The sequence below is a fragment of the Emys orbicularis genome, chromosome 12 (assembly GCF_028017835.1).
Source record: "Emys orbicularis isolate rEmyOrb1 chromosome 12, rEmyOrb1.hap1, whole genome shotgun sequence".
Lineage (NCBI taxonomy): Eukaryota > Metazoa > Chordata > Testudines > Emydidae > Emys > Emys orbicularis.
This window is the reverse complement of record NC_088694.1, coordinates 42945223-42956330: the sequence shown is the minus strand read 5'-3', so window position 1 is coordinate 42956330 and position 11108 is coordinate 42945223. Positions and strand designations below refer to the sequence as shown.

General features: G+C 44.8%; 1 protein-coding gene across 1 annotated transcript; it reads left to right on the top strand.

The window, feature by feature from the left end:
* Positions 1-1509: 1509 nt before the first annotated feature.
* LOC135886235 (olfactory receptor 5A2-like) lies at positions 1510-2439 on the top strand. The gene has a single exon (XM_065414069.1). It carries the CDS (start codon positions 1510-1512, stop codon positions 2437-2439), a length of 930 nt encoding a protein of 309 aa, XP_065270141.1.
* Positions 2440-11108: the final 8669 nt, after the last annotated feature.

Below are 11108 nucleotides of genomic sequence, written 5' to 3'. Positions count from 1 at the left end.
GTTGCAGGCAATATAGAAAAATGATAGATGGTTGGGTGGATGGATAGATGGATAGGTCAGAGATAGTTGATTAGATAGACAAGTGAATAAGGGGAGAGAGAGAGAGAGAGGGAGGAATGGATCAATATAGAGAGAAAAAAGAGTTTGTGTGTCAAAGAGGGACAGATGGACAGAATATGAACAAACAGATTTATAGATAGAGGGATTGATAGATATGTATGGGGTGACCAGAAAGAGAGAGAGAGAGACAGATGGATGAACAGATGGACAAATAAATATTCAGAGAGGGGGGGGAGAAAGAGAGGTAAATAGACTGATAGACAGAGAAAGGTAAAGCAAAGCATTAGGAAACAAGGGGAAATGCCAGCTGTTAAAGACTTAGATAACTTCTCACTTAGACAGCAGGTTATCACCAAGGTGGATGCAGTTCACCCTTCTCTACTTGAGGAGCTGTGGAAAGAAATTATCTCTGTTTGGTGGAGAAAAGAGGTAGAGAACAAAGAAAGGGCATATTGGAAGTCACTGGGAGTCTAGAATTAATTCAGCAAAGGGGATGAGGTTAAAATGGCTGAGATTTTTAAAGGTGCCTAAGGGAATTAGGTGTCCAAGTCTCATTGAGTCCATTGCAATTGGGCTTCTAACTCCCCCTCAGGTCCCTTGGAATATCATAGCCATTAAATACTGGTAGAATTAGTATCTATCTATCTATCTATCTATCTATCTATCTATCTATCTATCTATCCCCATATACACCCATGTATCTATCTAATCAACTGTCTCTCACCTATCCATCCATCCACCCATCTTTAGATATCTCATCTAAATCTGACAAACTCATTTGAAGTGAGTGAATATTTATGACTGCATAATTTATTAGGAAAAAATGCTCCTTGTTTTCTAATTGGGAATTGTACTCAGGTACCTTCTCAATTGCAAAGATGTAGTATTTATTTGAATGGTTGTTTAGTTTTGATTGGACTCGCACTGGTCATATGTTCCTGTTTCTGTCTCCTTATTGGACCAGCATAATCCTTCATTTATTTATTTTTAATGTAAACAAAAGACAAAATCTGAGCTGGAAAATTGCATCATCCAAACATTCTTTCCTATATGATTAAAATTCACTTTTCTCAATTTTTTTTTTATGATTCAGTAGGCTAGTCACAGAACACACATTTTTTCTCTGTGCAGAGGACCCTCACAAGACCTGTATGCTGCTTAATATTCTCTTAACCACAAAAATAAGACTCAATACCTGCAAAAGGTCAGTGTCATGAATTAGCAAACACAACAATGCAGAAGAAATATTTTATTCCAGTGAACTATTTTTGAAGCATTCATATCATTCCAGACATCAGTTGTATCTTCAAGAACAAGCAGAAGATCTCTGTTCTTTCCAAGATCCAAATGAAATCTCCCCTCATCTTTCTCAGTTTCTTCATCCATTAATGACACTGTTGACCTTTATTTCTGGTTTTCCTATCACTGCAGGCTATCACGATTCTGAACATGCTAATGGAGAATCAAACCACACTGAATGAGTTTACTCTCCTGGGTCTTTCCAATGAGCCACACCTCCAGATTTTCCTGTTCCTGGTGTTTTTAGCTATTTATCTAATCACTCTCTTGGGGAACATGATGATAATGCTGGTGATATGGGCTGACCATCACCTTCACACCCCCATGTACTTCTTCTTGAGTAATTTATCCTTTCTCGACATCTGTTACTCCTCAGTCACAGTCCCCAAAATGCTGGAGAGCTTCCTAGCAGAGAAGAAGACAATTTCTGTCCATGGGTGCATTGCCCAGCTGTTCTTTTTCTTTTTTCTAGCTACCACGGAGTGCTACCTCCTGGCTGTGATGGCTTATGACAGATACACTGCCATATGTGAGCCACTGCATTACTTGAAAACGATGAGTGAACCGGTCTGTATGTGGATGGCAGGTGGCGCATGGATAGCCGGCTTGCTAAATTCCCTTGTCAACACTGTCCTTGTAACTGACTTACACTTCTGTGAGCAAAAGGAAATTAACCATTTCTGCTGTGAGCTTCCGGTTCTATTACCACTTTCTTGCACTGACACATTCATCAATGAAATGGTGCTGTTTGCCTTCACTATAATTTTAGGGATGCTCTCCCTCCTGTTAACATTGATCTCTTACATGTTCATCATCTCCACCATCCTTAGAATACCCTCCAAGGAGGGAAGATGTAAAGCTTTCTCCACATGCACCTCCCATCTCATCATTGTTGGTTTGTTCTATGGGACCGGGCTTATAAGCTACATACGAACTGACTCTAGCTACTCTCTCACTCTGGAAAAGGTGGTGTCCATCCAGTACAGTGTCTTAACTCCCATGTTCAACCCCATCATCTACAGCCTGAAGAATAATGAAGTGAAAAGTAGTGTGTGGAGAGTGCTCAGAAATTGCAAATAGGAAGAGATTAATGTGAACTTGGTGTCTGAGGGTGAGATTTTTAAAACTGCCATAAGGTCAGATTTTTAAAGATATGTGGGGCATATGGGATTTTCAAAAGCATCTAGGTGCCTAACACACATTGAAATCAAATCCCTTAACCACCTTTGAAAATCTCAGTCATAAGACATGATAACTATTAGCAGTGAAATAGAAGTATCTATAAATGTGTTGGTAATGTGTGATATGTCTGTTTGTCAGGGCAAGATCCTCAGCTGGTGTAGCTTGCGAAAGATCCATTGACTCCAGTTGGGCCACACGGATTTATGCGAGGTGTCAACCTGGCACATTGCTTTCAGTAGAGCCATGCCAAGTAAAACCAGCTGTAGATCTGGCATCTGGCATGCCTTCAGTGGAGTTACACTGATATAGAAAAGCTAGGGATCAGTCTTCTTGACTCCATTTGTGTTATATCTATTTATACTTACTGGAGATACGATTCGTTGAGTCCAACTCAACTATGCTAAATTACACCACCTGGTAATCTGAGCCCTATTTTTCTATTGAGAAATTCTTCTCACAGTTCATCTATAGAAAATTAAACATGCTTGTAGTACTGCTGTCCTGTTCTCCTACATTTGTTTCACTCAGCTATTAAATTTCTTCTTAATAAAATTGTAAGATCTTTGGTCCATGGATTCTCTTTTAGATCCACCTGTAGAGTTCTTATACTAGATGCTGTGGGCTAGATTCACAAAAGGACGTAGGCACCTCACTGCCACTTTAGGCACCTAAATCCCAGAATCAAGCCCCACTGGGATTCACAAACCCCCTGCTCTGCTTCCACCTAAACTTGTTCAGCACCTACATTTTTACACACACACCAATGCCCCATGCCAGGCATCTGGATGCCTAAGACACAGAGTGATTCAGAAATGGGGAAAGATAGGTGTTCCTCCACCTACCTCACAGTGGTGACTTGGTAAATAAAGAAGGGATAACCTAACCTAACTAAAATCCATATTCCCCAAATGAGAACTGGGTAAACTCCATTTACCCATGTCTACTCTTGACTACGCTATTGCTGCAGGGCCCGGTCTCACCGGCATGCTCCGAGCTTGCCTACCCAATTGGGCCCTGTGAGACTCTGTACTTCAGAGTAGTACCCTTGACCCCCATATTCACCACTGTGATGTGATTATGATGTGTTTTGTACAATGCATTCCTTGTGAGGTATCATTTGAGAAGTCATGATCTGGTGAACATTAATATCCTTTGGAATTATGTGTGTTACCTGAAGTTGTACCTGAAGTAATGGAGTTTTGTTATGTGTGTGTTACTGAAATACATTATGAGGTTGAGAGACGCCCACAGCCCGCCTTTCAGTGACAACAAAGCAGTAACTGACAAGGCAGATTTACATCAGGACCAGCCAGACATGTGTTGATGGCTCATCAAAGAATCAACTCTCCAAGAGACTCCTCAGAGAGGCCATGTACCCAATGGGGGCTGCCTGACCCCCACATCTCAGCAAGGATCTTTATAGCAGCTGGAAGAATGTATAAAAGAGGGACAATGACATTATCACTTGGCCTCTCTCCTCTCCCCATCTCAACATCTGGAAGATCGTTTGGAAGATTGGTTCCCGGCTGGGAAGGGGATCCTGCTTGTGTAATAAGAACTGTAAACTGCCTGTGTCATCTATTAGGGTGAAAAACTGTTTGATTCAAATCTTGCTTAGTCTGGAGAATTTAGACTGCAATTTTATTTTTTATTTCTTATGTAACCAACTTTGATGTCTATGCCTGCAACTTATAATCACTTAAAATCTACCTTTCTGTGGTTAATAAATCTGTTTTATATTTTATCTAAAACAGTGTGGTTTTGGTTGAAATGCTTGGGGAATCTCAGCTCAGGTTCACATGGACTGGTGCATGTCCTCTACCCTTTGTCAGAGAGGCGAACTAATTATGAGCTTGCACTGTCCAAGGGATATTTTAGCAGTATAAGATGGTATATTTCTGGGTTGCAAGGCTGGGAGCTAGGGTGATTTTTTGGTGCCTTTCTTTATACAACTCATGAGTGGCTTAGAGAGGATTCGTGCAATTTAGCTGGGTGTTGGTCTCCACATGTTGATGGCTGAGTGATCACAGCACCTGGAGAGGTTTGCTGCTTGTCACAGGCATAGCATTGTAAAAAACAGCAATAATAATAACCATAATCATAAAGGGCCAGACTGTGATACACTTACTCTACCACCATTTAAGGACAAATTTTCACAAGTATTTAGGCAGGTGAGACACCTAGGCCCAAACCCATCAAGGGACTTAGTGTATTTCCACACTACAACTGCTCCAGTGGCACAGCTATGGTACTGCAGCACAATAGTATAGATGCTTCCTACATCAATGGAAGAGATTTCCCCCCCATCTATTCAGGTAATTCACCTCTTTGAGAGAGACAGTTGCTAAGTCAATGGAAGAACCTAGCTATCAACATAGGTACCATCACTCAGAGAGGTGTTGTTCCTACAATGGTGGAAAATCTCTTCCACTGCGGTAAGCTGAGTCTACGCTATAGGGTTATGCCAGCATAGCTATGTCACTGTACATGCTGCTATAGTCCCCACAGTGTAGACAAGCCCTGAGTATCATACAGACACAGAGAGAGATCTGGGCTTTGTTAGGAGAATGTAGACTGGTTTTGTTCTGTTTCTGTAATTCTGATACATATCCTGAAGGAACTATATTGAATTAAGTTAAACTTTAGTGAATTAGAATTACAGAACTGAGTTCATTGTGGGAGAATCGAGTCTCAGGTTTACACCCATAGGTTTTGGGGTAACAAGGGGAAGAAGAGGAGTGTGAAAGCTCAGACCCATCGCTCTAAAGAGAAAAATGATGCAGGATGCAAACTGTGACACTGACAGACCAGGTGCCAGCTCATGCCAAGGCCTCACTGAACACAGATGAATGCCCAGCTGGAGACGAGTCAGGTTCACCCATACATTAGTATTGTTAAATAGGTATTAGATTTATAAAGATGTGCAATACATGTGAGTTGCTGTCTGCATTAAGCTCACTTATAATGTCTGTATCCATGTTCTCAGTGTTTAATATTTAAGCGTTTGCTCCGTAACTGTAAAAGTGTTTGCCCTGAAACTGTCAAGAAAGGAGCATTACCAAGTGTGAAATAGGAGTTTACCACAAGAGATGTCATCTCCTCTCCAACAAAGGAAGGTCCGTAGACACCAAACAAGCCATTGTGGAACATCAGTGGACCAAAGACTTTGTGGATTGCTTGCCCCTGCCCGTCCCCCACCCCCCAAACACACACACAAGCACTCATCTCATCAGCTTGAGCTCTAGGTGCAAGGAATAAAAATCCATGTTAAGAAATTGTTGTCTCTATGCTGCTAGAACTCTCAGGGTACATCTCCACAGCAACTAGACACCCATGGCTGGTCTGTGCCAGCTGATGCAAGCTCATGGGTCTCAGGCTGTGGGGCTGTTTCATTGCTGTGTAGATGACGGGGTCCGGGCTCTAGCCCCCTATGAGGGTGTTGCCGGCTCAAAGGGCCCGAGGGGGGCAACAGCGGGTTTCGTTGCCCAGTGTGCTTTGCACCAATAATCACACCAGGGGTGGAGAAGCAAACCAACTTTATTCAAGAGCTCTGAATAGGCACTAGGAGACCAGCATGTCTCAAATCAAGCGCAGCAAATACAAGCAAGTGTCCCATTTTATATTCCAAGCTGTTTCTGTGCAGGCTTTGTCTGTTTTCACCCCTACCCCTCCCTCCCAGACAACAGTTACAATAGGCACTCCATTGATATGTGAGAAAAGTTCTTGTTCATCTGTTTATCTGTGGCCTTCGCAGGTTAAGACGTAGAGGCTTCTCCCTCCCCCTTCCTTATCTCTACTGTGTTTGTGAGCGAAACTACAGCTGTCTGCTAGAAAAGCTGACCAGTACATTTCCTGCTACAGCATGTAAGCAGTTAGCATAGAAGTAGGTGAAAGTTCACAAGATGGAGTCACTGTGGCTCACTTAGACCCAGAGCGCAGGAGTTTCATCGGCACTTATGGCCTTCCACTCCCCTGAGTTACCTGGTAGCTATGCCTAGTGATACCAACAATCCCTCCTTTGAGAACACTCAACAAACCTTTGGCAGAGTTTTCTCATACTCTAACAACAAAATGCGATTAAGCTCCATGCAATTGGGATCATCAATGAGAGAATATAAAGGAACCTCTGGGGAATGGGAGGTACAAATCTTACGTATGAGCACTTTACAGCAAGCGAGCAAAAGGAAAAGGACAAAACATATCACAACACCTGTGAGCAAGATGCGAACAATGCTTCCCCCTAGTCCCCTTAGACCAGGTAACCAACCCCAAAGGGAATCAAAAATGGTGGGTTCTCCTTCCTGGGCCTTCCACTGGTTCAAGGCCTGTTCGGCTGACAAGATATGCTTGTTAATATCCTGTGAAAACTCTGGGACATAGGTACAACATTCTTCTCCAATAAGGGCACAGACCCCGCCCCGTGAGGCTAACACATAATCTAGGGCCTGGCGGTTTTGTAGAGCCAGCAATCGAAGCTGGTACAGCTCAGAACTTATGCTCTTCTCTATGGCCAGGGTATCATTGGCAAACTGAGTGAGAAATTTAGACAGTCTTCTGTAGAGTTGGGTTAGCCGTCCCACCCCATAGGTAGGGAGGAATATCATCCCAAACCTGTCTCCTTCACTGATGGGTTCAATGGTAGCTCTCAAGGACCGATAGTACCTAGGGCGACCTGAGGGAGCCTGGGTGAGAACACGGAGGGGAGGAGCGAGATAGCCTTTGTAACAGCTACCATGCCAACCACGAGGGAGCCATTTATAGGCACTATTACCACAAATCCAGAATGCTTCACCATAACTAGCCTTTCCATTGTTACCTTGTAAATCCCGTAGGGTGGCTTGTGGGGAAAGGGCAAAGAATGCAGCGCCGGTTTGCCAACTGGTGGCATTTAGTAAAGGAACAGTGAGACTTATACCAGGACCAATATAAAATCTACACCTACTAATGCCTGCAAACCAGGTATGATTGCTTGTACTGGCTGGCTGATAACATATGAGACCAGTGGGTGGAGACCGTAAACGAATAGGCTGGGGCTTAAGACTGCTACTATAGTGGGAATTCCAAGAGCCATTGTGTAGGCCATAAGGAGCTTCCGCAGTACAGTTAGATCGCAGACTTAAATTGTCAGAGGTGCTACTGCTGGTTACCATCCACCTTTGACAATAGTCTTCACCAATTTTGGGGAACTACTCTCCAGGGCAATCCTGCTGAATGGTGGGGAGTCTGGGCATATATTCAACAGTGGGAGAGATTAAACTCATGGGCAAAGGCAATTTTCAGGGCCTCATAGGTATTGGTAGCCATATCTGCAGGGATGGCTCCCCATCCTGCATGCGATGTGGGTGAAACAGTAGGTAACAGAAGGATTGCTTCTGTGACAAAAAGGAATGTTGTGAGAGACCCTAAACCTGAACCCATATTGTGATTACAACAACCCAAATGCCCAGAAGATAAGAATTATTGACACCAAACAAATAAAAAAATAAAAGGACCAGGACCATAGGTTAGGTCGGCCTTCTGTGAATAGATAAAACCAATGCTCAGGGTTCTCGCGGGGAGTGTGCTGTGGCTGTTCAGAGATATCACAAAGCATTCCCAACGACCCTTACTGTCTTTTGAATAACAGCTTAAGTCCCAAATCGTCACTGGCAGTCTTCTCTGCAGGCTGGACAGTCCACTGTTCAGGAGTGGGTACTGCTTTCAGTCGAGAGTGATGAATCCAGTTCTTGTGTCCTTCGACCTTTGCCGCTGTGTGGGAAACAAGCAGGACGGTGTGGGGTCCCTTCCACTTCTCTTGGAGAGGCTCGTCCTTCCAGGTCCGAACGAGTACAGAATTGCCTGGCTGCAAGGAGTGGACCGGGGCATCCAGCAGAAGAGGCTGTGAATCTTTGGTGTATCTGTGAAGAGAAGAAAGAACAGCAGACAGAGAGCACATGTACTGAGACAAAAAAACACACCCCATCTCCCACTCCCCTGCCAGAACCGGTGTACCATTCAGAGGCCATGCCCTTCCAAACATAATCTCGAAGGGACTAAGCCCTAACCTGCCCTTGGGGAGAGCACGAATGCGGAGTAACACAAGGGGCAAAGCATCAGGCCACCTAAGAGAGGCCTCCTGACAGACCTTTGAGAGGTGTCGCTTGAGTGTCTGATTTGTGCGTTCCACTACTCCACTGGCTTGTGGTCACCATGGTGTGTGGAGCTTCCAGGGGATTTTCAGAGCACTTGATATCTTTTGAACAACTTGAGATGTGAAGTGTGTTCCGTTATCAGATTCCATCCACTGGGGGAGGCCAAAGCGAGGAATGATCTCCTTGACAAACTTAAGAGCCACTGTTTTGGCAGTGTTGTTACGACATGGGAAGGCCTCAGGCCATCCACTGAATCGATCCACCAAGACGAGGAGGTACCTGTACCCTTGGGTCCTGGGAAACTCAGTAAAGTCTATTTGCCACACCAATCCTGGGCCTGGGGTAGGTTCCAGAGTGGCTGGCAACACTGCTACTCCTGGTCGAGGGTTGTTCTTTTGGCAGATTAAACATTCAGCCTGTACCTGTGATGCTAGGGGTTTAAGTCCAGAGGTTAGAAAATACTTATTCATAAGCTGAGTAAGAGCCTCTCTGCCTGCGTGTGTGGTTTGATGCAATTTCTGCAACACTGGTCGAATCAGGCCTTTGGGCAAGAGGATTTTTCCCTCTGTGGAATAAAGCCATCCCTCCTTTTCCTGGAGACCAAACCTGTCAACCAGGTTTCTGTCATCATGGGAGTACTGAGGAGCTGCAAGCTCACCTACTGATGGGATAAGGGCATGCATTTGGGCATTCTCCTCTGTTGGTGACTTCAGGGTAGCAGCGCGCTTGGCTTCCCTGTCTGCTCTGGCATTGCCCTTGATTACATCTTGATCTTCTCTTTGATGGGCTTTGCAATGTACCACTGCTACTGCTGCAGGGAGTTGTACCGCTTCTAACAGCCGGAGAATTTGAGACCCATGCTTAACCGGAGAACCTTGGGTTGTTAGCATCCCTCCTTGCTTCCACAAACCAGCGTGAGCATGCAATACCCCAAAAGCATACTTTGAATCAGTAAAGATATTAACCCGTTTGTCTTTTGCCAGCTCGAGTGCACGAGTTAGGGCCACTAGTTCAGCAAGTTGGGCAGATGTCCCGGCAGGTAAACTCTCAGCTTCCATGGTATCATGGAGAGACACAACAGCATAACCCGCCCTCCTTTGCCCATCTACAACAGTACTACTGCCATCGGCATACCATTCCAAGTCAGCATTTGGGAGTGGTTGATCTTTTAAATCTGGGCGGCTAGAGTAGTGGGCATCTATGATTTCCAGACAGTCATGTTCCTGCTTTTCTGTTTCTGGTAGCAGGGTAGCTGGATTAAGGGAGGGACAGGTTTTCAGGGTAACTTCAGGATTCTCTAACAGTTTCACCTGGTACCGAGCAACCCGATCCTGTGTGAGCCAAAGACCACCCTTAGTATCCAACAGGGCTTGGACCATATGGGGAATATACACTTGCACAGTTCCTCCCAGTGTCAGTTTTTCAGCTTCCCCAAGCACTAGGGCAGTGGCTGCAACCGCCCTCAAGCATGCTGGCCAACCCTTTGAAACCTGATCCAGTTGTTTAGAAAAGTAGGCTATGGGACGTTTCCAGGCACCTAATAACTGAGTAAGCACTCCCAGGGCTATCCCTTTCCTTTCATGCACATACAGTTGGAATGGCTTAGAGAGATCTGGCAGACCCAGGGCTGGGGCTTCCATCAGCTTCCTTTTCAAGATTTTAAATGCCCTGTCTGCTTCTGGGGACCAGTGAAAGGGGTCATGATCCGCTCCCTTAACACATTCATACAGAGGTTTAGCCCACAGTCCAAACTCTGGGATCCATATTCTGCAAAAACCTGCCATGCCCAAAAATGCTCTGAGCCGTTTACGGTTGCTAGGGATAGGAACTTGGCAGATAGCCTCCTTTCTGTCATTTGAGAGCCTTCTCTCTCCCTGCCTGATGTGAAATCCCAGATACTGTACTTCAGAGAGTGCAATTTGAGCTTTGCTTCAAGCTACCCTGTATCCTCGGAGTCCAACAAAGTTCAGGAGACTCACAGTAGCTTTAAGACAAGGGATTAGACCCACAGCAGCAATTAGCAAATCATCTACATATTGCAGAAGGAGGGCTTTGTCCTCATTGTCCCACTCCTCCAAGTCTCTGGCCAGAGCCTGGCCGAACAGAGTGGGGGAATTTTTAAATCCCTGGGCCAATACTGTCCAGCAAAGCTGCTTTTTAACCCTTCTGTTGTCCTCATTATGCCTGGCAGTATTTTGCAGATCTCACAGTTGCTTGGGCACATTCAGGCCCCCCTTTCTCTTGGTTGTCAGCCAAGTCTTAGCTGTGAACAATGTCCTTGGATAGGGCCAGCATGACTGAGCTTGCTAGCTATATTTTCCAGTTAACTCATTCTGTTCTTTTTCCTTCTCCCTTTCTTGGCTTCTTTTAACTTACGAAGGAACCTTCCACTCTTCACTCATACACCTTTTCCCAACAATGAACACATACACATTG